The sequence below is a fragment of the Dissoconium aciculare genome, assembly GCF_010015565.1.
Source record: "Dissoconium aciculare CBS 342.82 unplaced genomic scaffold K489scaffold_12, whole genome shotgun sequence".
In the NCBI taxonomy this organism is placed as follows: Eukaryota; Fungi; Ascomycota; class Dothideomycetes; order Mycosphaerellales; family Dissoconiaceae; genus Dissoconium; species Dissoconium aciculare.
In genome coordinates this window covers 375,513-402,527 of record NW_022984962.1, presented here as the reverse complement: position 1 = coordinate 402,527, position 27,015 = coordinate 375,513, and the positions used below count along the sequence as shown (strand labels likewise).

The window sequence follows — 27,015 nt, the reverse complement described above, 5'->3', positions numbered from 1 at the left end:
TAGAAGAAGCAAACAAGGCTATGCATATACGCAAATCAAGGAAGAGGAAGGCATTCACTACAGAGAATGCCTTGTCCTTTCCTGAAATGCAGTACGTTGTTGAACAAGAGGAGGTAGAAGCACAAATCCAGGAGGAGATGCCGAGGCCCGTGAAGCGTATTAGAAAGTGTAGCAAGTGTGGCCGTCCAGACCATACCGCAAGAACCTGTGTATCATAAGAGTTAGTATTGATCTACCATGTTTTTCAATTTGAAGGTATTTCAACAATATTTGGTAGAGCAATCAATTGTTGAATGCTATGCTCTTTGATGCCTTGGACCGCGTTGGGGTATGGACCGCGTTGGGGTTCCCCGCGTTAACTTAACGTCAAACACCACAGCGCGGTCCACCCCAGGGCGTGGTCCACGAATTACGTGTCCACCACAACAACCACTTTACTACGCGATGGCTCCACGAAAACGCGTCCAAATGAGCTCAAACGAAGGGAGTATACTCCTTGCAATATCAGCTTTCAAATCAGGTGCCGTCGATTCTGTGACCGCTGCTGCCAAGACCTACAACGTCTCGAAAACAACGCTACTTCGGAGATTGAAAGGAAGTCCTGCTCGAGAGGACTACATGCCACAGAATAGCAATCTCACTCCGATTAAGGAGGGCATCCTTCTTAATAATATACTAAAGCAGGATGCTGAAGGGCTTTCTCCTACCCTTGAAATTATACGATCTATGGCTAATGCTATCTGCAAAGCTAAGGGAAAACCTGAAGTTGGCCGGCATTGGCCTCGCAGGTTCATTTCACGCAATCCCTCGCTTATAGTCAAGTCTGGCAGGACCTACGAATGTCAGAGAAAGCTCTGTAAGACTCCGGCTGTTATTAAGGCTTGGTTTGAGCTTGTGAAGAATACGATCAACAAGTATAGTATCTTGCTAGAAGACATATACAACTTTGATGAAACAGGCTTTCAATTAGGCCAGATCTCAACTTCCAGAGTAGTTACATCGTCTAAAAGAACAGAGAGGCCAAAGTAGGTAAAGCCTACAGGTAATAAATGGATCACAGTTATTCAAGGAGCCTGTACAGATGGTTCAGCGATACCACTACTAATCATCTTCAAAGGCAAGACTATAAACTATTTATAGCTTAGAGAGCACTTTCCTCAGACGTGGATGTTTGCAGCAAGCCCTTAAGGCTGGACAAGTAATGAGATTGGATTGCAATGGATGCAGCACTTTGAAATTCATATAAGAATGAAGACTGTTAGCAGCAAAAGATTGTTAATTCTAGACAATTATGGGAGCCATACAACAACAGAGTTCACTTCTTTCTGTATAGACAACAATATTATCCTTCTCTGGATGCCTCCACACTCATCTCATATACTTCAGCCTCTTAATGTTGCCTGCTTTGGCCCTTTGAAGCAGGCTTTCTCAAAACAGACTCAGGGCTTGATCCGCAACCATATCTTTCATATCAACAAGAGCACCTTTATGGATGTATTCAAAGCAGCATACTTTGAATCAATGACACCTCAGAACATTCAGGCAGGGTTTAGAGCCTCTAGCCTTCATCTATTCAACCCTGAGACTATGTTATCTACCCTTAACCTATCATTTTCATCCCCTGAAAGGCCAGCTTCATATAGCTCATAGTACGCAAAGACTCTAAGGACTACTCAAGAAGTTGATCAACAGGCTACATTGATTAAGAGAAGGCTAGAAAGGCACCAAAGCAGCTCTCCGACACCTATCTTTGAGGCCTTAAACCAGCTTTCTAAAGGAGCCCAGGAAATGGCTGCTTCTGCTGCTCTACTTCAGTCTCAGGTTTTTGCTTTACAGGATGCTAATAGAGCAATACATGAACGTAGATCCAGGAAGAGGAAGGTAATCCAATTGGACTATGCTCTGTCAGCCTCTCAGATCCAAGAGATAGTTAGGCAAGAGGAGGTAGAAGCACAAATAATAGAGCAGATGCCGAGGCCTCCAAAGCGTGCTAGTCGGTGTAGTAAGTGTGGCTCACTCGCCCACAACTCCAGAACCTGTGTAGGAGAGTAGTTAGTATTAATGTACAATATATTCGAGTTTCAGAGCAATTCATAAAGTATTCGTTGAGATAATTAATGTTGAAGGTGGTGGACACGTAATTCGTGGACCACGCCCTGGGGTGGACCGCGCTGTGGTGTTTGACGTTAGTAGGAATAATTCCGCGTCTGCCCCAGTGCTGTGCCTGGAACACGCAAGCTACCTGCCCAGGGACCACTGTATGCAGACTGGCGCGCTCGTGGAAGTGCGTCACTTCTACATTTGATATCAGCCTCGGGATGATACCATACGTTCTCTCAAATACCGACTGTGTCCTTCAATAAATCAACCGGACGACGAAGCACGACTTCGTCTCAACACCGGGATATCGGCACGTTACTATCTAGCCCATCTGCTTTGCTCTCGTGTCCGTTTCAGCTCGGTGAAGTCATCATGGCGGATGCTGCCATTGACTTGTCCACGCTATCAGAAGAACAACAGCTTGCGCTCCAACAATTCACTTCCGTAACAGATCAGGATCTGTCTGCAGCAGTCCCGCTTCTTCAAAGATGCGAATGGAATGCCCAAATAGCCATCACACGTTTCTTTGACGGCGATGCCGGCACTGTCGACCCTCTCGCCGAGGCTGCGGCCGCGCCTCCGCCAGAACATCAGCGTCAGGCCGAGAATCTGATGCAGAGTATCTCAACAAGGAGGTCTATTGGAGAAAGAAGGCCGGCCGGGTTTGACTCAGCGCCACGAGTCGTGCCAACACCTGAGAGCCAAATGACGCAGTCCTTGCCCTTCCCATTCTCGATCTTGCTACTGCCTGTAAACCTTACATACACGATCTTTCAACGACTCTTTGGATTGGTGGGATATTTGTTGCCAATCATCCCACGGACTTTCGCTCGTCTCTGGTCCGGACGTGCGTCACGGCCCTCGCGCGGCGCAGGTCGCCGACACCTGACCCCGAGGGATACAGCAGCACGGTTCATGCGAGAATTTGAAGAGGAGTATGGTGTGACGCATGGCACGCTGCCTTTCCATGAAGGCGGCTACGCGCAAGCCTTCGATATTGCAAATCGCGACCTGAAGTTCTTGATTGTCGCAATTCTTTCCCCGGAGCACGACGACAATGCACTGTTCGTGCGCGAGACATTACTCTCTCCCGAGTTCATTGCATTCGCCAAGGACCCCAGTAACAATATCATATTATGGGCCGGGACCATACAGGATGCCGAAGCTTATCAAGTCAGCACGGCACTCAAGGTCACACGCCTGCCTTACGCATGTCTGATCGTGCACACACCCTCGATATCCTCCACAGCCATGTCCAAAATCGCAACGTCAGCGGGCCCGGTTGCAGTACAGGATCTGATCGCCAAATTCCGAGTGGCCATGCAAAATCAAAACGAAGACCTCGCGGCTGTGAGGCGGCGACGGCAGGAGCAACAAGCAACCCGAAATCTACGGCAGGAGCAAGAGAGTGCATACGAGCGATCTCTCGCCCAGGACAGGGAGAAGGCGCGCAAGAGGAAAGAAGAGGAGGCAGAACGCGAGAAGGCAGAGAGGGAAGAGAGGGAGAAAGCCGAACAGAAAGCAGATTTGGCGAGGAAACTATCACAATGGAAGCGATGGCGCGTAAGGATTATCGCTCCTGAGCCAAGCTCTGAAGTCAAGGATGCTGTGCGCATCAGCATACGATTAAAGTCAGGGGAGCGTGTGATACGGAGATTCGACGGTCAGAGCGCTCTCGACGATCTTTACGCCTTCGTTGAATGTCACGACATTCTAGAGGAGGTCAATGAGAAGGAAACTCCCAAGCCCGAGGCATATGAGCATGTCTACAAATTCCAGCTGGTTTCACCCATGCCCAGGGAGGTGTATGATATTGAAAAGGGCGGCAGCATTCGCGAGCGGATCGGCAGAAGCGGGAACCTGATCGTCGAGAGGATTCTTGACGATGATGAGGAGGACGGAGAGAATGACGACTATGACGGTGATGAGTGATAGCCCCTATACGCTGTATGTCACATTTATGAAAGCCCGTGGGATCTGCGGGTGGACGCTCATATGGAAGCATGTCACGCGATGCTCGTTTCGAGGGCCATTGTGTTGATGTTATGGTCGTTGGTTTCATGTCTGTGGCTATAGAATATAATGCAGACTGAAGATTTCTGACACTCTTGGTCGTGCTTGGCCCGAATACCGTCACGGATAGACGTGTCTGAGGCTCACCAACTGTGTAGATCTGGACTGTAAAGTTCAACAATTCCCTGCCAGGGCCTTTTTGAATTCATGGACGCCAGGAAAATGGTTGCGACCAGCTACATAATCACCTCTGGGTCGTCGGAAATAGTTTAGAAAATTATACAATAACAATGCTCGTTTCTTCCATTGACATATTGTTCGTTGAGCCACGATGCCAGTCAAGGGTTACAAATCTACCCAAACCCTAGTACACGTGGTAGGTCCATCGACACAATGCCATTGTTCGGAATACAACTGGAACAAAATGCTTAGCAAGATCAGAACAATGCTTGATCATGGCACCGCGGTAGCATTGTCTTCGATGTGGCATATTTATGCATCGCCGTCTGCCGTCAATTCCTAGCATCTTTCGTCTTCCACCTCCTCCCGAAATCTTTCCATCCACAGCCCAAGCACAAAAGAGCTCTTGCATCCTTATCGATCCACAAGACCAGCGCCTGTTGAGTACGGACCTCAGAATAGTACCACCTGTGCCCGCATACCGTGAGTGACCGTTCTCACACTGCTCACCGGCGGACGCCCAAAAGACTAATGCAAGCAGACCTTGCAACAATGATCTCTGCAGACGTTCTTGCGGCTCGCGGAGTATCGGATGAGTCAAGCATGGCTTCCGATTCCACAACGGCCCTTCAGAGAGGACCCGACCAAATGCAAGAATCAACTGGGGCCGACTCCGAACAAGGGGGATCCATCGCAACCGCACCAAGCACGCATTCAGCTCGGATCGATGACAGCATGATCCTTTCGGAATCATTCGCCATTAGAGGCGGATATGCGGAGTGTGTTTTGATGTGAGGCGGTGTATGCCTCGAACAGATTCCGATGGACCCCGTACACAGAAAGTGTTGGCGGTGTCTGTGTTTGAAGAGGCAGTGAGACTGCGATTGCTTGTGGACCTTGCAAGATGTGCTTCGAGCACAAGAGGAGATTGGGTCCTCCGGGGATTGAGTCTACCAGTTTCCTGATGTGGCAGATTATCGTAAATGAGTTCATGAAATGGCCATTCCTTCATTCATAACGTGTCCGTTTTCCGTCACGATCGTTATTCGATTCCTCGTCTCGGTGTCTTCGCTCTCCGACCGAGACGGCATTGGCACCTGTTCGCTCTCGCTCCTCTCTGCCGCCTCGGTTGTCGGGCCGGAATCGTTCGTCGAGACCCGCGCCCTCTCGACCCTTTGAAGCGACCTCTCCCCAGCGGCCTGTGTCTTCAGATTTCAAGTCTTGGTAACGCGTGCGTCCCTTCCTCCCAAGTCGCGTCATGTCCCGTATGCGCATGTACTCTGGAAGCACTGACTTGTCTCCTGTCTCATCCTGGAATCGGACACCAGCGAGGTCACGCTGTAGCGCGGCCTTGACCTCCTCGTCCTGCTCGTCATCGCCATTAAAGAACGCACCTTTGTGGAAATACTTCTGCATGTAAGCCATCTTGCCTTTGCCTTCTCGCTCGGCTGTTTGTCCCTCAAGGAATTCGCGATCTTCCTTTTCGCGCTCCTCTATGCTCAGATTTCTCCGACGCTCGATCTCTTCCCTCTCCTTCTCTTTGGCGATAAGTGCAGCACGATCGCGTTGCACTCGTTTCAGCTCACGTAGCTTCCACGCAGCATGCTCCGCCTCAGGATCGATTCCGTCCGTATCGTCAACTTCATCTTCGTCCGCAACATCTTCGTCGTCCCAGGCTTTGATTCCTGCGGCACGTGCTTCCGCATCCCGCTCAATTTGCGCCTGTAATACCGCATCTGCCTTCTCCTTCCGCAAACGTTCCTCCTCTGCTTGTTTAGCCTCTGTGTCCACTCCGGCCTGCTGCTGCTGAGCCCGCTTATTCTTGGAAATGAATTTGGGCGCAATCATTGGCCTCTTTGGCTCATCATCCGAACTACTCTCTTCATCTTCATCGTCATCGTCGTCATCGTCGTCGTCGTCGTCCCCACTACTATCCTCATTCGCTTGTTCTTCGGTGTCAGAGGACTCTGATGCCGTTACAAACCCCTCGAGATCAATTTCAGGCTTAGCCTTTTGGACTGGAATTGAAGGCGCCGATTTCTTAATGGCAGGGAATGTAGTCACACGTGGCGGCGGAGCCCTCGATTCCGTGCTTGGTACCGGCTCGTCTTCTTCCTCATCTTCTTCGTCGGATTCATCAGAGGAGACAACGTCTTCAGCGAGAGCTTTACCAGGATAGTATCTCTCCGGCCTGGCAGGCTGCTTGGTCATGCGACTTGAAGGCAGAGGCATGGTGCTGTTCTACATCTTTCGGTGTTGCATAGATTAATTGCACAGGCATTCGAGTTCGGCATGTGGATCTTCGTCGTAGAGCGGAGCGGACCGCGTAGCACCTCCGGCACTGCTTCGGAGCTCTAGCCGATGAGATGACGCGCCTCGCGCCAGCTCTCACGCACTTCGATTCGGGTCTGCGATTGATCGAAACATCAACCGCTGTATGTTATCATCGCACGAAAACTGAGGCGCAATGGGAAAAGGTGAGGCGCCCACGCTCTTACAGCCTGCTACTTACTGACCAATATACAGGGACGGATAAGTTGTACGTAGGTTCTGCGACTTCATGCAGTAGTCGCTACAACAAATTGACCAATTTTCATAGATCACGCACAGCGAGTGGTCTTCTGAAGACGCATTCTCTGCCAGCGCAGGTTCAAATGCACGCCGTACGACTGGCCCGGGAGCCAATTTCAAGCGTCTCCCCTTCAATTATTGTGCAATTTCTCTACAGCCCTTCTCACACCCGGTCTGCACATCGTCAGGGACTATATTCGACCTGACCAATATAATACCATGGATCAAAAAGCACGGCACAAATCCAGTCAATGGAGAGGCAATTAAGAGCTCTGATCTTATTAAATTGAACTTCGCGAAGAACGATGAAAATGAATACGTGGATCCTGTCACGTACAAGGTTTTTACGGACAATACGCACCTCGTCGCGCTACGCAATACCGGCAATGTCTTCGCATACGACACAGTCGAAAGATTGAACATAAAAGCAAAGAATTGGCGCGACTTGGTCTCGGATACGGAGTTCAAAAGGTCCGACATCATCACGTTACAGGATCCACAGAATGTGGACTCGCGGAATCTCAGTGCTTTCAAGCATCTTTCAGACGAGAGGTCTTCGACTGGCGCTGGCCGAGAAGGATCAGGCGGGGTCTCAAATCACGATGCCGATACCGCACCGTCAGGGAAGGTTCTCAAGGCTAAAGAGGCAGTTGCAAGAGCCCGCGCGCAGCGAGAGCAGGGCGGCGCATCCTCTGTCGAAACTGCTGCTCTGGCAAATGCCCGAATAGCGCACGCAGAAATGACGAAGTCAAGAAACGCTGCGAAAGCCGTACCACACAACGCGGCACAGTACACTAGCGGACAAGCGGCTGCATCATTCACGAGTACTGGTCTTACACCATCGACCTCTACACAGCGTGTGGTGATGAGCGACGAAGAGTACCTGCTCAAGCCTAGACGGGTTAAGACCAAAGGCTACGTCAATATCACCACCAATCTTGGATCTATGAACATCGAGCTGTACCCAGAGTATGCGCCAAAAGCAGTATGGAACTTCATTCAGCTTGCAAAGCGCGGATACTACGACGGCGTGACTTTCCATCGCAACCTCAAGAACTTCATGATACAAGGCGGCGATCCTACAGGCACTGGGAGAGGCGGACAGTCATGCTGGGGCAAGACTTTCGTAGATGAAATGGAAGGGCCGCTTGTACACGACGCTCGTGGTGTCCTTTCGATGGCCAACAAAGGCAAGGACACCAACACGAGCCAATTCTTTATTCTATATCGAGCATCTCCACATCTCAATCGCAAGCATACCATATTCGGCAGAGTAGTCGAAGGCTTGCCAACCCTAGACCGCCTGGAAAAGGTGTCTGTTGATGACAAAGGCAAACCCGAAGGGCCATGCAGGATCGAGTCTATGGCAGTGTTGATCGACCCATTTGAAGATTTCTTGAAGCAGAGATCTGAAAAGGAGGCCGATGAGGCGAGAAAGGAGCAAATAAGGCTGGAGGGTGGAGCTGAGGATGACAGGATGACGTGGACGGGCAAACGGGTTCGCAGTGATGGGAAAGCCTTCCCCGAGACGACTGGAAGCAGCGTTGGGAAGTATCTAGCGCAAGCTGCAGCTACGAACGACGATGAGCCGGCTGCATTGACGCCTGAAGATGAAATGCCTCCGCCGACCAAGAAGTCAAAAAAAGCAGGTGGGGGTTTCGGTGATTTTTCTGGATGGTGAATGCATCGCTCAGTTATATTAACGGGCGATAAGTGATTACATCAGGTACCTCTGCAGTACGCGGAGCATTCCTACTGAGTGCAGCTTTGGCGAATCAAAACGATAGTCTCCCTCAAGGCAGCCCAAATTTCGTGATTTCATTCAAAACGTGACTGTGATTGATACGGCGTGAGCCTTCGTTAGATCCCCATTCCTTCGTTCACCAGTCGATGCACGACAGGCACAGATGTAGACGGCAGGCTTCCATATTCACAAATAACCATGGTGATGTACTCCGCGGGGGTCACGTCGTACATCAAGTTCAAGATCCTGAGGTTGGGAATGTCCCTCCAATCACTTAGTGATCGTGATTGTTGTTTCGTGGAGTCATCCTCTTTTTGCGCAGTGCTTGTAGTAGCTCCTGTTGAACGGGCCGGTAATATGAGCTCCTCTGCAGGGGCAAGCTCGTTGGACACGATGCTGTCCAGTGCTACTTTACCGCTGAACTTTACGCTCTCACACAAGACAATGACAGGGACATCCACTTTATGTGCTGCCATCGCGACGCTTGCGGTTCCAATTCGAGATTGCAGCCGGCCATTCGAAAGCATGGAGTGCGCCCCGAGCAGCACGATGGTTGCCTCGGTCATAGCGCGAGTGATGCCGGAGAAAGGGTAGTATGTTACCGAGAGCCCAGCATTCATCAAGCTCGTCGCCAGCACCTTGCCCTCAAACAGCGGCCGTGAATCTGTGACCAGGACACGAAACGACGTCCCGTTCTTGTGTGCGGTCAAGATCGTCTTCTCTACGATTGCGCTCTTGCCGTAGGTTAGCACGACGGATCCATTTTTGATCTGTTTGCAAGCTGAGTCTCCAATTGCTTGGTCTGTGACTGTGATGCGTTCCTCGATGAATTTATCGATGCTGCTGCAGAGGTAATCCTTGGCCTCCTGCTCGGGGTATGAAGGATCGATCTCGACAATTAGCTTTTTCAGCCACCGAATGGCGTTTCCCATTGCTTCAGATATTGGCCGGCATGATTTCAGGTAGTCAATCTGTGGTGACAAGTGGTGCGATGTCATGTGTCGTGCGAGAGAAGTGCCTGAGGGCGTGCTGTATTGCTGTATTGTGTCTTTGAAGGCGAGGAGCATCGAAACGCATCTGGCACTACTGCCGCATATTTCGTAGCTACTGATCTGCGCGCCCAGAGCCAGGATAGACGGATGTACATCTTTCGATACGCCTTCGTTGCTCTGCCGTCGCACCTGTGTGTTGAGATGGCCAAACAGCTCCACGTTTTTATTGTCCTTCTTTACTTGAGGTCTACCTCCCCCGGCTTGCGAACCTCGCCTCCGAATTGGTAGGCTGTCTTGCTGTGCTGTGATGATCTTCTTGTTGTCTGACTCCGCTTGCTTTTGAGGTCCACGCTGCTGAGGTGGCTTGCCGCCTTTCGCTCTAAACTCAGAAGCACCGCCTGCATTGAAGTTCGACTTTGCTCCCGCTTCACCTGAAATCGCACCGCTTGCGTTGTGTGTCATAGCTGCTGCGGCTCCACCTTCTTGCTCTTTCTGTGCTGCTCTCCGGGCCTGTTTTTCGGCTTTCGCTCTTTTCTTCAGCTCCGCGGGGGAAAGCTTTACATCTTCGGGCTTTGCAGTTTCGGCCATGATGGGAGGTTTCGGTGCGTTTCAACGATGTGCTGTGGTTTTGGGTCGGGCGAAGATTGTCGATCAACAAGCTTGTGGCCGTTTCTAGGAATTTACTGGGATGCGCATTCAATGGAAATTGAAAAGCATTGATCGCATCGTGTACGCTGTATCTTTCAAGAGCTATGAATGTGCGTAAATCGAGAACCTGCTGGCTACTTGAAATATTTGTTGGATCAGAAATGACAATTGCGGTTGTGACGTCGGCTTCCAAAGTTCCAAGGTTCACATCGAATTTCGGCTTCTTATGAGTCACGGATTGGCAGTCAGAGAGCTCCTACAAAGAAGAAGGACACGAAACCAGTACTTCGAACTACCCAATGCCTCACGGTTCCAAAAGATAGGGCATTATCCACCGCTGCTGAGTATCTCAGCATGTGATGTGCCATCTAAGTAAATTCGAAAAAATGCCAAATCGCCCATGAAATGATCAAAAATTAATGTTTGAGAATGCTACACAGTCTAGAAGTACGCCGCCCATCCACAGAACAATGTCGCAAGATTTCTTTCGTCCGTGGCCTGTTGGATAAGCTCGTTAACGGTTGCTGCCGTACTGAGCGTTTTGGACAGCTTTTTCTCAACCACCGAAAGTGCTCGATCAGCCTCGCCAGCTTCGTCACCTTTCTTGCGGGAAGAGCCAGCTATATCCTGGCCGGTCTCCTGAGCGTCTTGCATGTGCTTCGCTCGCAACGGAGACACTGTCCAGTTGTACAAAGGATCGTATCTTAGTACATTCAGCAGTGTCATGATACTGCTCTTGTCCTCCCGTAGTGCATCCATTGTAAATTCGCAGCAGCGCCGAAACACACCCTCGGTCTTAGTGATGCCCATGCCGTCAACAATATCTCGCGTGAGACGGAAGGGCACAAGTTCCGGGATAGGGAGAACACGACCGGCCTCGAATGCAACTCCCAAGTCAATGTGCACAATTTCTCCAGTGCCTTCATCGAGCAGGATGTTATGGCAGTGTCGATCGCCCAAACCCAAGACATGGCCGAGCATCGAAACGCTGGCCGTGGTTCGCGTGTACGCTGTCCGCCGCTCAAACCATTCGTCCGGATCGTTAAACCGCTCGAGGAAGAAGTGTCGTAGGACAGGGCGCATGTTTTGACAGATCTTGCGGAACACCTGGACTCGAGTAGCAGTAGCATCCTGCTGCGCATGCCTAATGTCATCACGAGCCTTGCTATCAGACCAGTCTTTGGGATGGTACTTTTTATGTGCCGGACGAAGAAATTCGTTGATAGGGATGGAGTTGGGAACAAATTCGATAATTCCCGAGTTTGTGGACAATGGGATGACTTTGTAGGTTCTCACTTTGAGATCGCGTTGACGCGTCGCTCTGTGGTTCCGCAACATCTTACTGACACCTTCAAACACTTGCTCCATAATGGCATCTTGACGCAGGTCATCGTTGCCACTTTTGAACAGCTGTTTGTACACTCGACCATCTGATGCCGTAGCCTTTAACGCCTTTGGCGCACTGAGACCGCTCATGATATCGAAACTTGGGCTAAATCTGATGACAATTGGCACATCTCCGTAATCGCAGCTAGGACGAGTCGCAAGCGTGATGGTAGCTGGAGGTACTTGTAATCGTGGGATGTTTGTTGCCACTTTCGTGGCCGGGGCGAAGTTTTTCACCGCCTCTCTCGTCCGACCTTTGTCAAGTTTGCCGCTGCACGCTAAATCGTCGTAATCTTTGTTCGCTGCAAAGACATGACGAAGAATAGAGCCAGCCCGAGGAGTCTTCTGTATCTCGGAGGCTATAGATTTTGCTGCGCTGTATCTCGACCTTGCCGCAGTATCGCTTCCTTCCGGCCGTCTGGACGAAGCAAAGAGATGGTGAAGACCATGATGGGGATGTTCGGAACAGATTCGAAGCACCAGCGCGCGCAATGTGTTTTGGAAAGTAGATGTATTGTGTTCGAGGCTGGACATCAGTTGATTCATGAGAAGGACAAACTTCCAGCTGGGCACGTTTGGCAAGTGTTTCGCAATGCTGTCTCCCGATGACAGATCTTCCGAATTTTCAAGCCACAGTGTGAAGAATCGCAGGACCGATGCATCGTACTTGTCAGAAGCCTGCAGTGTCAGCAGGTAATTTTGTAAGCTTTGTCGAATGTGCATATCCCGCGTCTGCTTCAATCTTTGGTATTCCGCGTCGTCAATAGCAAACCACTGATTCGCCTTCCTCAAAGACCTTTCGTAGTCTTCGCGTTCGCGGCTTCCCTTCTTTGAATTCTCGATGCCAGCTTTGAGCTCTGTGACCTCGTCCATTTTTCGATTACGAAGCTTCTCGACTCGCAGGAAATTCTCGGAATTACTATGACTTTGTAGCTCGTTGTGACAGAATGTGGCAAATTCGTGGTATACTTGACCAGCCTCTGCGCCCTCTCGACGATTCTCTAGCTGATTGATTGCGGGTTGGAGATAGAGCTGGAGAATATCCTCTGGCTTCTCTAAACGCGCTTCCGCAAGCTGATGTCCAAGCTGGGCCAGTAAACTCGGCCGGCCGATTGGTATGTCTTGCAACTCAAAGTCTGTAGTATCCAACACGGTTCGTAGAATTTGGATCGAGGTGGTTGCCTCTCCAGCTTTCCAAAGTACGTACGCCGTCTCTGCCTGAGCTGCAACGCTGACGCTGAGTTCGCTATCTCTGCATTTGCTCACAATATCGGAGAGTGATGCCGTTGCGGTCATAGCTTCTTGCAAACGTGATTGTTCGCGTGCGAATTTAGAAACATCAAGAAGGGCTTCGACTTGCAGCTTCAACACCCCCTTTCGACCAACGTGCATAGAATGTCCCAATTTACCATTTTCTGCGAGCACGGCAAGTGCGGTTTCTCGCGAAGAGAGAATCGCATGCACGTCCTCGTATTGTCCCGTTTGCATCCATTCCTGACGCGAACGCACTGTTTTCAATAGTGATGCCATCTCCGATTCGTCGGCGACTGACAGAAGTTCTGTAAACTCAGAAAGCACAGCCAGCGATCGAAACCAGGACTGTGAGATAAGAGCTGATCTCGCAAGCTCCACTCCATATTTCGCCGTGCTCTTGACAGCGTTTCGAACCTTGTCTCGGAGATGATCTATGCTGCTGCTTTGGCTGAGTTCTTGGAAAGCATCGTATATGATCGCCTCTGGCCTGACGTTGGTTTCCAATCGATTTACATCCCATTGCTGCAAAGACCGAGCTGCATCAAGCATTGCATCGGAGCTCGCTGTTGATGATGCCAGTCCATTGTTGACTAGAATATAGGTCAAGCTCTTGAGATTTAAGGCTGACAAAGAGTGCACCAGCCCGTCCACGTCGGACGGTATGAGTTGATGAGTCGTCTGCATTCGACTGTCCATTTGCGCTGCACGAACCATCAGACTCCCAGTTCCATTTTTCTCATAGTCCAGACGTCCAAGAACTGCGTCGAGTGTAGCCTCTTGCTTCACACCGTAGAAAGAATCAGGTTCCTCCAGCTTGGAGAAAATCTCGAGCAGTAATTTATCAGGCAAAATAGATAGCTCCTGCTCTGAATAACCGGTAGAGCGTGCCGATGTTCGCCTATTGGGTTGTGGTAGAGGACTGATGGATTCTGCAAACAAGAGCGCAGCAGCATGCATCCCACATCGAACACCAGCACTTGCGGCAAGTTGAAGATCCACCTCCAGCCATTGAAGTCGATCGACTTGTGTTGATTCGCTCGGCATTGGCTGACTGCGGAGGTACAACAATAATTTCAGAAAGAAACACTGCTTCGGTTGAAATGCTGGATCTTCTTCTTTGAAATGTAACATTGCCGCCTTTGACAGAATTCCTCGTATGATCGGCTTCTTGCCAAGCTCTCTCGTCAACAGGATGTGTATTAGAAAGGGAAGTATCTCAAGCGCAAGTCCAGGAACGTTTGCACAAATCGGGACCATCGAATTTACCACAGGTATATTTAAAGCCTCCGTGCAGATGGCCACAGCTACAGCAGTGGCCCAAACTTCGATCGTCTCGGAACTCGATGGCTCAAAAGCTTGCTGAATAGATTTCGCGGTGTAGGAAGCACCCAAGATCGTAGAATCTGACACGTCTTTGGGCTCGTATTTGAACGTGCCACCTTGGATAGCCAACTGGATGATCTCTGGCAACACTTGTTCAAATGCAAGTAGTTCTGTCGCATCGGAGATTGATTTGGTTATGGTACGCAATGTGAACTCGGCCAGACCAGCTTCGCTCTGTTTTCGACTGTAGATTAGCCTTGTAAGCCTCGAAGCAATCATTGACACTGAGTTGGCGGCATCTTCTGGCCTTGGAGGCTTTGGTGGGGCCACGGCCGTATGCAACTCTGATTGCTGCTTTACGCGTGGTACCTTTCCACTAGCTGCGTAGGCTCGCCCAAGAACACAGGCGAGCCACGCCAGAAAGGTATCTCCTAGAGTGACGTTGAGAGCAATGTCGAAGAGTTGCGGAGAATACTGGATAGCGAGTGTATCGTCCCCCAAGCAATCTTGATCTGTAGAAAGTGATATTTCAAACTGCTCGGACAGGATGCTTACAGCCTCGGAGGCGTCCCATTCAGAACAAAGTGTGGGGAAAGACCACTGCTGGAGCAGAAATACCAACAATCGACTTTCAGCACTCCCTTTGCACGAGTTGCCGGGCAGACGCAACAATGCGAGGGCGCCGGTGAAATCAGCATGGTCCAAAATGTCTCCAATATTTCTCGTCAACAGATCGACCAGCCATCCTTGAAATTGGAGCATGCGTTCAATAGTACTCCGGTGCTGACTCTCCAAGGTTGTACTTTCTTGCTCCTGCCTGGAGTGCTGCCTCATGCGGAGGATAAGTAGAATGACGGCACCAATGAAGAATTTTGGTGTTGATCGTAAATGATCAATTCCATGATCAAAAAGGTATCGCAAGATACCTAGGGTGTCATCAGCACATTCGCTGTCACTTACAAAGGATCGCAGGAAATGAATGAGCATCTCCAGCGGAAGTCCAGTACATGCCACATCACCAGCCATAGCGATCAACACCCGAAGTCTGCGGATGACTAGGCATGCATGTAAAGGCCCGAGTGACGGCTCCACAGTGTCAATGAGCATGCGAGCAGCGAGCATGAATGACGAAGGGTTCCATGGTTTGGTTGGGTCGGCTCCCACTCTTCTGCAAAGTCGTTCAATTTGGTCACAAAGATACTTACTGCGAAAGGATGGCTGTTGACTGGGCGGTAGCACGCGTACTGAGTGGCTGAAATCCTTCATCTTCTTGAGGGCCTCGAAGGCTTTCGTAAATGCAGGTCTCTTCTCAAGCCAAGAGTCCTGGAAGTCATCTTGCTGCATACAGAGATAAAGGTAACTCATAGTCGTAGGGAAGACTTGCGATATCAAGGCACGGTAAGTCTCCTTCCCACCCACCGCGTCTCGTAACTTTTGCTCCACAGATTCGGCAGCATTTTGTTGTGGTCTGGATATGTCGCGTCCGATGGCGTAAGCGAGCGATTTAGCGAAGGACTTCTTGATAATGTCGTTGGGCAGCATCTTCAAAGCTTTTGACATGACCGTCCAATCATCAACCGCATTTCGCATCATCAGTTGGGCACACACTTCAGACTCATTTGCTACCAATAGCTCATTGAGTGACACGTACTGGAATGCAGCGAATGGGAGCTCCGAGAGCTGGCTCGATTCGAGCCAAGTGTGCAATAATTGTGGAGCGAAAGTGGAGAAGAGTTTCTGAGGCATCTTGAGCGGAAGTGATCGGGCGAGGTTATTAATGCACCAAGTCGCATGTTTCAAAGATTTCTGCACGCGCCCTGCCGTCTCGAACAAGTAATATACGCATCGTCTCAGCAGGGAATGCCACGCCGAGGCCAACTCCGAAAGGTACAGAAGCCGCATAGCAATACCTTCGATCCATTCTGCCTCTGCAGGCAGACTGGACTGGAGGTCGTCGAACATGGCATCGTGGGCTGCCAGAGTAAACTTGCTAAACATGGCCGGAACCCGACTTGTCAGGAAATGTTGCACGCCGATGCATCCTCTTTGTATGAGACTAAAAAGACAAGTGCGAGGAGAAGGCATATCCATGCCCTTTACGTAGTCTGGATGAGTCTGACATAGATCGAGAAGGAATGCAGCCAGTCGCTTCTGGCTTGCTGGTGATAGTACCCCGCTGACACGAATAATCGAAGCGCACCAATCGTAGACGTCGAGACCAAGATTGTACAGTTCCTCATCATCTTGACTGCTCCATATCATCTTGAAGCTGGATATGATGTCGACCAGACTGCCGATTGCAACCTCAGATCGGACAAAGGCATAGTAACGCTGATTGGCGACAAAACGTTCCAGTACACGCTTGGTGTCTTCCGTGCTGAAGAGCATGCCTAAAGAAGGAAGAATGGCGATCGGACCGGAGCAAGCCAGAATAGCCTCGGGCGGCTGGTCAAGGATGTAATCACTTATAAGGCTCGCGGCGCTGAAATTTTCATCAATTGAGTCTTGCTGCTGCTGAATCAAAACCACTGCTTTGGCGTACAATGCTACTCCATACCGCATCGAGATCAAGCAGAAAGGAGTGTCCAGGCCTAGCCAGTTCTCTGTTGTAGATGCGTTCGACTTGCCTGCTCTGCTTTCCTGTGACTCTGCCATGATCTCGATGTCCATCTGGTCTTCATCGCCCAAATTATCTTCGGAGATTTGCCTCGCATCAAGCGCTTCGGAAAGCTGGGCACATATTATCTTTTCACACTCGAAGAGACAATGCAGATGCCCCGATGTTCGATCTTCGTCTCGATCTTGTACCCCAGACAACACCGATGAAAATTCAACAAGTAAAATGTCAACAGTAGCGCGGGGACATTGGATGCTGCTCATGACTTCGCAGATCGCTTCCAGAAGCAAACGAGCCTGTTTCTGCAATTCGCTTTGTCGGCGAACATCGCGAAATGCACAGCAGAAGGCTGAGCAGACAATGACACAGCAAAATCTGCAAATTTGCGCAAGCGAGCTCGAACTGGTGAGGCGGATTTTCTCATCTGTGGGCATTTGCCAGATTTCATTTATCCGGGTCAGTTCTGTGATAAGATGTGTAAGGATCGATGTTTGCGAATTGACTCTTGCAGTGGATGTGTTAATGGGGCATGCCAGGAGGTCGTTGAATGCCTGGCGGGCGCGAGTTCTATCATCCGTCGGAGACAACAGCAAATAGCTGACAAGATCTTTCTCGGAAACACAGCGAATCCATACTGATGTGGTCGTATCCCAGAGCGGGAAGGCTATCGTGTGTCTCAAATGGGCCTTCTGACCCAGACAAGAGCAAATCAAAGACATCACGTCTGCAGTCTTTGATGAATTGTTGTCCGATGACGTCGTTCTTTCCATAAACCTGCTGGGTGTGTAAACCCGACTGAACCAGCCGGCGATGCTGTTTGTGGTCCTCAAAGATAAATCTGTACCTGATTCTTGTGATTGTTTGACCACGATCGGCAACAGTAAGCTCACAGAGTCGGCTAAAAGGGCAGGACCGGTTAAATCGACTGTATTCGTCATTGTCTGTACCAATTCGTTAACGCCCGCTCGTGTCACCAAATTTAAGGCAAACATGACATAAAGACTGTAAGCTGCTGCGCGGCAGGATTGCGAGTCTGTCAGAGCGCGCACTGCGAGCTGCCAGACTGTGTTCCATTGCTGAGCGAGTTCAGAGTTTGCGGAGCAGTCTTGTGTGGCCAGACTGGCTAGGGCGAAGAACGACCAGCAATTCACAGGCCCGCTGTTCTCTGCACATGTCTCTTGCAGTTTTTCCAGACAAGACGAAACCTGGGATGGGGGTAGTGGGTATTGCTCGGAATAGAAAGTCAGTGTCTGCAATGCAGAAATTCTACTCACGAGCTCTCCAGTCGTTGTCCGAGCAAGAAGATCGCCAAACTCATCACTTCGGCGCTGCCGTTTGGAACGTGGAGGTCCGTCTGAGTCTCCGATGAGATCTTCAGAGTCGCGCCTGTCGACACTCTCTTCAGCCGATGTTTTTCCAAGAGCAGCGTACACAGTTGCGAGTGTACACAAGAGAATCCAGTTGTGATCGGCTCCCTGAGATTGAAGGCTGAAAAGCAATGACGCCACTTTAGTTCTATGATCTTCGCTACGCAAAGTGAGCTCGCAACGGAGATCGTCGCTGCTAAGATGCACCTTGGACCCTTTGCGCGTTGCGTATTCAGATTCAATTGCAAGCAGAAGAGCCTGCAACTCTCGCCGGAAAACCCCCGATTGTGATTGATCCGACAAAACGAAAAAGTAAGGGCGGAGCAGAAGAAGAATCTTCAGCATTTCTTCCCTCAAAGCTGAATTGCCAGAAGTGGAAGAGGGCCAGGACTTTCGTATGATAAGCACGAGGTCATATGTTAAGGCCTCTGTAAGTTTGGTATCTTCTGTCCTTACACGCATTAGTAGCTGTTTGATGGCGACGAATGCTGGCAAACGCTGGCGCCCAGAGCTTGATGAACTCTGCAACCAACATATAAGGACCCGCGTAATATCCTGAGCTTTGGTGAGTACAGGTGCGTTGGGTACACCGGTCAAGAATTGTAAGCACACAATCATATCTTCGGCGACTTGCCGGATCAGAAGTCGATCGCTTTGTGATGCAATCATACCGCGATAGCTCGAATAGTTGCTCGATCTCACCGCAACAGATTCACTTCCCGCAGCAGCTGCGAATTCACCGTCAGCGCTTTCGCCTACCATTTGCTCGACAGACCCGATACAGAAATCGGCAATCATTGTCCAATCGTTATTTTTGGCCTCTCGTGCCGAATTTGCAGCAGTGTTCAGATGCTCTACATGAGGTGGATAGCTGAGTATGATCCGTACGCACTTGGAGTATTCGATAGCCAGTGGCTCACAGAGTTCGCCCGAAGTTGGCATGAGCAATTGCAAGACATGATCAAGGATTGCAGTCACCACAATATAGCCCATGAAATGTAAGCAAGCTTCAATGGCAAACCTGAGGGCTTCTGACACAAGAACCAAACGCTCCTCAACAATTGTACGGGTCTTGTCTGTCTTGGCTTTGCTGTATGTGGCATGCTCATCGATAGCGCATCGAAATATTTGGTTGAAGACGTCAAGATATTCGGCGGTCTTGCACTGGAAGTGACTGCTATTGCTGCCATACGCGCGAAATTTCTTAGAGAGTTCAACCAACGCGGCCTTTCTGTCTTTCAATGAAGTCGATCTGCATCTCTCCAGAAGTGGGAGCAGAGACAGAGGCTTGTCTGAAGACATCTTTCCACATCTTCAATAAGACGTGTTGGCTTTGCAATTTTGTATGAAATGTATAGCAAATTGTTGCTGTGATGGCTCACAGTAGAGGCATGCAACCCGGATGATCAAGCTGGCGATATTGAAGAAACGTATTGGCCTGACTAGATTTCAGTAACACCCACCAGGCATATACTCAAGCTGTCGACGACCTGAAGAGTTCGCGACATGCATGCTAGCGCAAGCTACTGTTGACGAGCTGCAGATCGCTTTTGTATGCAAACACGTGATTTAGGGCTCACCTCGAGCTTCGCGCGTCGAGCTTCGAATGTCGCGAATCGAATATTGTCGCCAGTAGTAGTGCCTCTTCATCACAACCTTTGACAGACTATATCTGCCCATACCCAGTGATGTCTATTGTGAACCGATCGAAGGACTACTCATTGGACGATAAGTAGTCCTCACCATTGCAGTCTTGATATCACTTTTGAACGGCTTCAGCAACAGATGCTCGCAAATTTGACCAGCGAGTATTCATATGCCTGTTCACAACTATGGCTGGAGAAGATTCCTTGCGCAGGTTGCAGATACTGCAGCGCGACCTAGCCGCGTTCACCGAGAACCGATTACCAAATGTTGAGCGCCTTGCCGTACAGCTTGATGCCAGCGCAGATGATCTCAAACGACTACTTGCTAGAAATAAGAAAAATGAGCAGAGTCGCGCTGTCCTCGCGCCCAATGTCTCTCCCCAGCCAACCACTATAAGAATCGACAATGTTGAATACCGCATACAGGAGCAATTCAGGCAGGATGCCCTCTTGGTCGCAGACGAGTTGGACTTGGACGAGATGGAGGCAGCGAAACTTTGTATTGAAGCACCACCCGTTGATTCGAGCATAGCGGACACCACACAAGCCTTACGGGCGTTGTTACGATTCCACGATCGGAGACAGACCCTGCTCGACTGTTTGCGCATGATTCTGCACCTTAGCTTGGAACTCGACCACAGTGACGAAACACTCCACGATACTGCTGGTATTGACCTTAACGACATCATCGATGAGAGAAGTGCTGCTTTCAAAGTTGTCGCCCGAGAGATCGTTCAGGGTGGAGACTCTGGCGGTCAAGCTCAATGCTCCGCTTTCTGGCGCAAGTGTATCGATGGGTTGACAGACATAGAGTCGTACATCAAGAAGGTGGTCGAGCACAAGCAGAAAGTCATCATGACCGGGCAGAGCCTTGCTGGCGATATAGGAGACGCACTTCAAGCTCAGCGTATTTCTTTGACTTATCAGCACGAATGTCTCAGCACGATTTTGGCCCATCTTGTCGAGGGCTCATATGTGCAGGCAGAAGACTATCGCGCTTTCCTGAACAAAGCTGCCGCTGCCGAGACCGATATTGATATCGCCTTTCATTACATTCCGGTGATAGTTTGCGGTGCAAAGGCATTTGCTACCAATCCTAGCATGACCATCGAGAATGGTCGCGACCTACATGCATTGTTTGCCACGGGTCCGGCGCAGCTTCAATGGAAATTGCCAAGTTTCAAGTCTGCCGCAACTGTGCTCTGGCTGTCTGAATACAATGCACGTTTCAGCCCCAATTCAATTGACCCATCGCAAAGAGAGGCGGATCGCAAGAAGGGAGAGGAAGCCCGTGCAGCGCTCTTCTTCGATGCATTGAAAGAGCGCGCTTTTCATTTTCTGCTCTCCGCAGCCTCCTTCTTCCGACCAATTGTCTGGTATGAACCTTCAAGGGCCGGCATAACCGACTTCCTGGTGGATCTGGCTCCCGCCATACCTGCAGTGGCGATCCCACCCGATGTTCCGCGTGCATCAGAAGCTTTTTCTGCAACTGCTCTACGTGAAATACAAACCTTTACGAGTGCATTCGTCGAAAACATGCCAGACACCCTACGCAAATTACGAGCTGAAGAGGATGAGAAGCGGCGCAACTATCTGTCGCAGCCCTTGAATGGACCTGCCCAACTTGAAATGGATCTCGAGCGATTCATCGTCATAATGGCCTGTGCATTTCACGATGATGCAGATGCCACCCAAGAATTCTGGGCAGATAAGGAGAGCAGTCTTTATGGCTTTCTCCGCTGGGTCTCGCAGCGTCTACCCACACCACGTGTCGCTGCATTCTGTCAACTTTTGCGATCCATTGCTTGTGATGATGCATCTGCCAACAATGCGCATCGTTTTCTGCTGGACGATGCTGGGATGTCGACTACAAAATTGCGCAAAGCGTACGCCGTAAGTTGGACGCAAATCTTCAACGAGCTCGAACTATACGCATCTACCCTGAGGAATCAACCAGCCCTACCTCATTTGCAAAGTGGCCAGAACGCGAGCTCAGCAGATAATGATCTTACCGAACCCGAGACTGGAATAATGCTCGATGCATACCTTGGCCTGGCGGCTCATATATGTCGTACAAGCCCGGAGGCCAGGAATTGGCTACTGAAAGACCAGCCGTTCCACTTGGGCAAAACGATGATTGAACTGATAAAAACGGACGTCAATGCTCGCATCAAAGCATGCTGCCTAGATATGCTGTCTGCACTGCTTACTGACAAGGTACTCGAGGTACGCAACGGCGTGTGGGTGCTGCTCGACAGCTGGGTGTCTGGAGCAGAAGCTGACGCATCCGTCACACGCCTGAAAGGTCGGCCAAAATTCTCAGCAAAACAATATCTCGAAATCTTTGCCGAGAACGCCGAAGCTGGTGCAGCCTTTGTTGGACTGCTGAACGCGCTTGTTTCACCCGTTGCACTCTCTGAAATCACATTGGACATGCTGCCGTTCCCAGAGCATTTGGGCGCGCCTCACCGTCACCCTGGAGTAGACACTTATGTTGACTTCGTCATGCATTCGGTTTTTGCACAGAAGGTCGCGCGCTTGCAAGCAGCTGGCGAGGAAGTCATGATCGACTTACTGCGCTATGCATGCTTGGAGTTTGCACACACGTGTCTAGTATCCTTCAACGAGAATCTTGTCTTAATGGCAAACTTCTCCGATGTCAGCATCGAAATTGCAATGGAGACAAAGTCTTTGGTGACGTACACTCGCCTTCACCCATTTGCTCGGGTTATGGAATGGCTATTCGACAAAGCCGTACTGCAATCACTCTTCTCTACGATCCAGCGCAGTGATGATAAACTGGATGATGCTCATGCGGAATCACCACTCGTTCAGTCCACCGTCAGAGCCATTCAACTGCTGAACCTTGCTTGGGACTTGCAGCCGACCTATTTCAATGTCGTTCGACGAGCAATAGCGAGCCAAGCCTCAAGGCGGCAACCCGCTACCGTCTCAACTCTCTCATCTGTTGACGAGATATTTCTTTCCCAACTTTCAGCCGTAGCTGACGTCGCCAGATACACCACCAGCCACCATATCCAATTAAGTTTAGAGAGCATTGCTTTGTTGCACAAGATCGGCTCATCGCGCAAGCTTTCGCAGACTGTTGATGCGGGCGTTGAACGCATGCATCGCGGGAATCGCATTATTGGCGTTTTGACTCATCTGAGCACTGCCCTCACGTTGGAGTTACGACCAGTATTCGCTATTGAGCAGTGGGACCTGGAGTCTGACGCCATACCGACGAAGCTGATCAAGGCGAAAGCTTTGCTGGGCCTATTGAACTCTAGCCTAGACGCTTCAGGTGGCCGACCGAGCGTGGCACACAGCCTGCTTGGGTTCAATTGCTACGAACGGTTCCTGGACATTCTACCAAATGGCGCATTCGCTAGTGGGGCCTCTCTCTTCCACGCAATCGCAGTCTGCGCTGCAAACGATCCAATTGCAATCGATAATAGCAACACCTCCTGGCTGCTCAGCATCAAGCGTGGTTGTCTCGACATTGTTCTCAAGCTGTTGCTTTCTACTTTGACGACGCACATCGTCCGACCCGAGCTCAGAGCAATGGAATTCCAAGCTGCGCTCTCGCGCAATCATTGTCCAGCGTCTGAAATCCCGTTGTGGGACCAGAAGCTGCTACAGGATCCCAACATTCTGCTCGACAGCTCTGCGACTGCCATCGGCGATTTCATGCACGTGCGAGAATCATACTTCGAGTTATGCGCATCAGATCTTCGCAATGCTTCTGATCAGGGATCCTTCTCTGTTCAAGAAAGAGTCATGAGTTCCTTGCTGGGCACAATCAAGCTGCCGGATGGTGAGCAAGCAGCTACTGTATCTATTTTCGACCTGGTGGACTTTTTCGAGCTCGAAACCACAACTGCGTCTGACGTCAATTGCGCTCTTCTCGCTGATGTTGATATGTCTGTTTGCACCAAGCAGCTTTCACAGACAGCGTCCGCATATGATTTACGAATGGCCGAGGAGCTGCTGTTATTTCGCAAGCGGGAGCTCATTGACAAGGGCGTCGTGCCCGATCCGCAGCAGCTCGACGACGAGATTCGTGCAATTCTGGCATCATTGCTGAGTCAAAACAACTGGACTGCCATCCAGACTGCTCGACTGGACGCGCTTGAAGCTTGGTCTGACCTGATGTCTCTCGTCGTCTCAAAAGGCGGGCTCAGGTCGAGCGACATTGTCGCCTTTTCATTGCAGGGACTCCTCGTTGTTACGCCGAAATTCGAGAAGAGTCTTACAGAAAGTCTTGATGCTGCCACCTTACTGGCAAAAGTCACGTTGACGCTGACCCAAGCCATTGGCCCGGCGTCACTCAGCTCTTCGCAACAGACCGTCAATGTGGCTACCGAGCGACTGCTTGCAACTTATCGGGTCGCCCTTAAGGCGCTCACTGATAGCAGCACTGACCTGACCCTCCGAGACTGCTGCTACCGTATCTGTTGTGCTGTGCTGGTCTCCCAATCTGCAGAATCTGCAGGTGCAAAAGCATCGCCGCTTCTAGGTTCGAAACAACTACTGCAACTTACTCAGAACTGTGGAGAACGTCTCATGACTGTCATCACGGAAGACGCCTTTTCTGGTCGTGGCGTCACACGAGTATCTGCACTTCTCTTCTTGGACTCATTGCTCTCATTATTTCAAGCTGGAAAGGCGAATGCATCCATGTTGCGCGGCCTGTCGAAGCTCAACTTCATTCCAGTACTCCTGGACTCTAGCATCGGGGCCATCGTCTCGGTATTTCGAGGCGAGGCAGAGACGCAGACATCCCTGGCATATTTCCATACCGCATTTGCGTTCCTTCTCAAGATGTGCCACAGCGTCGAGGGCATCCAACTGGTTCTAAATTCGGGATTTTTCGAAACCATTGATGAGAGCCGACTCTTCGCCTCTGATGTGGATGATGAGACCGTACCTGCATTGTATACGATCATGGCAGCTGTGCTCAGAGTCATCACAGCTGTTGTGGTGGGCAAAGGGGCACAGCCAGCATTGGCATTTTTGAACACTTATCGTCGTGCTGCGGTCAGTATTTTCAAGTCAGCCAGTAAAGGGGAAAAGTGCGTTCTTGAAGTAAGCGAGGAATACAGCAAATTGTTTCTGTTCGCAGGCTTCTTGGTAAGCTCCTATACGAGACCAATCCAATTGTGTATGATGCTAATACAAATACAGGACACTGATGAGTCAACAGAGGATAAAAGTTTTGCAAATGGGTTCTCCTGATGATCTAAAGTATCATTAACGGAACGGATGCTGTAGCTGTAAATTGATGGCAACTTATTTTTCTATATCGAATAGCTGAGCTGGAGAGCCTGCGATAGAGACAGACGTTTTGACGGGAATGTACAAAAGCTGTTCCTTGCCAGGTGATCTGACTGCGCACGAGACGTGCTCTGTCCTCATTTGCAACACTTCCCGCATCTAGCTTTCTTTTCCCTGCCATAGTGTACAATATCGCACGAAACCCAAGGTGACATCGCCGAACGCCTGTTCCGTGTTTATACAAATTGCCGAGATTTCATCTAATGCTCAGCCGATGCTCGGGTGTGCCCCAAAGTCTGCGCGACTGCTTGCCGGCGACTCTGTGATCATAACATGAGAAGCTCACTCATCGCTGAGTGCCTTCTTGCCCATGAAGTCTGCGTGTCCCGAAATGTTCTTGATCTCCTCAAGCGTACTGCCCATGCCAACCACACTGAATCTGATCATCCGGGGATCCAGCTTCAAAACCTTTCGCACCGAATGCTGTGTTTTCGGCGAGGAGTCGAATCGTAATATGAAGTAGTGACCTTCGGCGTGTGTGATGCCTTGCCGTCGTGTAGGCTTTGGTAGATAGAATGTGCCCCAGTTCGTCAATCCTCGTACCACGCCACCTTCTTTCAGGATGAGATGACCAGCAGCTCGCACGATCTCTTTGATCTCGCTGATGCCCTTGTGAGGTCGAACCTGATACTGGGATTAGATGTGATTTGCATTGAGGCAGATTTGATGACCTACTACGCCGATGACCTCGTAAAGCATCTTGCTGATCGCTGTAAGCGTTTGCGCAGATGTGATTGATGCGAATATACACTCACCTCGCAATGATCTCAGATCGCGTGCCATGAGGTCGCAAGCGTATAGTGCCAAGCTTTCGGTAAAGCCCTATCAAGACGGTCAGGGAGCGGCAGAATGGATGGGCCACTCCGGGCCGCTGGAATGGTCAGGTCATGCCGAATTCACGCGGTTTTGTGCGCTGGAAATCTACTCATCTCTAAAGAAGAATTGCCAACGTCTCATCCGCTCAGTGCTTCCATTGTTCTCCGAGATTGATAGCGCATCGTGAGCTTGCCCGAGTGCTTTAACTCGCCGAAGATCTCACCTCTGATTGAACGGTCTCTAGCCTGAGCTACATAACAATTTCAACTTCGATCACGACCCTTCTACACAATGGCTAACGTCGTCATGAAACGCTGCTTGGCCAGCGCTACCACCAATGCCTTCTCCGTCACGCGACAATGCCGGGTTCAGTCTATGCCATGCCGGGTACGGAGCTTCGCTCCAATGGCACGCAGCTTCAGCGCAAGCTCGAGAGGTGAATGCACCTTCAGATGGTATGATTCGACTCAGAGGTTAATTTAACTTCTAGCTATGGAGAAGCGGTATACCGAGGATCACGAATGGATCGAGTTGTCCGACGACAAGACCACAGGCACCATCGGTATTTCCACCTTTGCCGCCAAAGCTCTCGGCGATGTAGTGTTTGTCGAACTGCCCAGTGAAGGCCTGGAGATCAGCCAGCATGAGACGATGGGCGCTGTGGAATCAGTCAAATCTGCGTCAGACATCATGTCACCAGTGAGCGGGACCATCGCTGAGGTCAACACTGAACTTGAAAGCAAGCCGGCGCTCATTAACCAAAGCCCTGAGGAGAATGGCTGGCTGGCAAAGATTACACTGAGCAATGCGGCTGAGGTCGATAACCTGATGGACGCGGAGGCATACAGTGCATTTACAGAAAAGGCGGAGTAGAAATCTTCGACCTCGCTTGCGTCACGAGAATACAAGTTCGTAATCCTTGTGAGGAGGGTAACGCGCAAACGCCACCGAGCCCGGTGCATACTGTGTTCGTTTGCTATCTAGCAATTGATGTTCACACTTCTATCATCAAAGTCTAATC

The 27,015-nt window shown here is 50.3% G+C and overlaps 9 protein-coding genes across 9 annotated transcripts; 5 read left to right on the top strand and 4 right to left on the bottom strand.

Annotated features, from left to right (window-relative positions):
- The first annotated feature begins 2,279 nt into the window (after positions 1-2,279).
- On the top strand, positions 2,280-4,399 carry K489DRAFT_343908 (uncharacterized protein). Its single transcript, XM_033602309.1, has one exon. The coding sequence runs from the start codon at positions 2,473-2,475 to the stop codon at positions 4,030-4,032; it is 1,560 nt and encodes a 519-aa protein (XP_033456874.1). The 5' UTR covers positions 2,280-2,472; the 3' UTR covers positions 4,033-4,399.
- Positions 4,400-4,549: 150 nt separating this feature from the next.
- On the top strand, positions 4,550-5,499 carry K489DRAFT_383398 (uncharacterized protein; the record flags this gene model as incomplete). Its single annotated transcript, XM_033605595.1, has 1 exon — positions 4,550-5,499. A coding segment is annotated over exon 1 (238 nt), but the record flags the coding sequence as incomplete, so codon positions are not given.
- Positions 5,302-6,504, bottom strand: K489DRAFT_390487 (uncharacterized protein; the record flags this gene model as incomplete). Its single annotated transcript, XM_033606606.1, has 1 exon — positions 5,302-6,504. One exon carries the CDS (start codon positions 6,502-6,504, stop codon positions 5,302-5,304), a length of 1,203 nt encoding a protein of 400 aa, XP_033456872.1.
- Positions 6,505-6,760: 256 nt separating this feature from the next.
- K489DRAFT_373068 (uncharacterized protein) lies at positions 6,761-8,545 on the top strand (the record flags this gene model as incomplete). Its single annotated transcript, XM_033603392.1, has 3 exons — positions 6,761-6,770; positions 6,820-6,836; positions 6,893-8,545. 3 exons carry the CDS (start codon positions 6,761-6,763, stop codon positions 8,543-8,545), a joined length of 1,680 nt encoding a protein of 559 aa, XP_033456871.1.
- Positions 8,546-8,724: 179 nt separating this feature from the next.
- On the bottom strand, positions 8,725-10,484 carry K489DRAFT_362384 (IF-2B-domain-containing protein; the record flags this gene model as incomplete). Its single annotated transcript, XM_033602657.1, has 2 exons — positions 10,080-10,484; positions 8,725-9,971 (listed from the first exon to the last, which is right to left on the bottom strand). The coding sequence occupies exons 1-2, from the start codon at positions 10,186-10,188 to the stop codon at positions 8,725-8,727; spliced, it is 1,356 nt and encodes a 451-aa protein (XP_033456870.1). The 5' UTR covers positions 10,189-10,484.
- Positions 10,485-10,542: 58 nt separating this feature from the next.
- K489DRAFT_383394 (TOR2 phosphatidylinositol 3 and 4-kinase) lies at positions 10,543-19,637 on the bottom strand. The gene has a single exon (XM_033605594.1). It carries the CDS (start codon positions 19,495-19,497, stop codon positions 10,690-10,692), a length of 8,808 nt encoding a protein of 2,935 aa, XP_033456869.1. The 5' UTR covers positions 19,498-19,637; the 3' UTR covers positions 10,543-10,689.
- A 390-nt stretch (positions 19,638-20,027) lies between these two features.
- Positions 20,028-25,079, top strand: K489DRAFT_362377 (uncharacterized protein; the record flags this gene model as incomplete). Its single annotated transcript, XM_033602656.1, has 2 exons — positions 20,028-20,508; positions 20,557-25,079. The coding sequence occupies 2 exons, from the start codon at positions 20,028-20,030 to the stop codon at positions 25,077-25,079; spliced, it is 5,004 nt and encodes a 1,667-aa protein (XP_033456868.1).
- Positions 25,063-25,889, bottom strand: K489DRAFT_396207 (uncharacterized protein). The gene is made up of 2 exons (XM_033606871.1): positions 25,854-25,889; positions 25,063-25,802 (listed from the first exon to the last, which is right to left on the bottom strand). The coding sequence occupies exons 1-2, from the start codon at positions 25,875-25,877 to the stop codon at positions 25,461-25,463; spliced, it is 366 nt and encodes a 121-aa protein (XP_033456867.1). The 5' UTR covers positions 25,878-25,889; the 3' UTR covers positions 25,063-25,460.
- A 480-nt stretch (positions 25,890-26,369) lies between these two features.
- Positions 26,370-26,867, top strand: K489DRAFT_324778 (glycine cleavage H-protein; the record flags this gene model as incomplete). The annotated part of the gene is made up of 2 exons (XM_033601786.1): positions 26,370-26,430; positions 26,485-26,867. The coding sequence occupies 2 exons, from the start codon at positions 26,370-26,372 to the stop codon at positions 26,865-26,867; spliced, it is 444 nt and encodes a 147-aa protein (XP_033456866.1).
- Between the last annotated feature and the right edge of the window lie 148 nt (positions 26,868-27,015).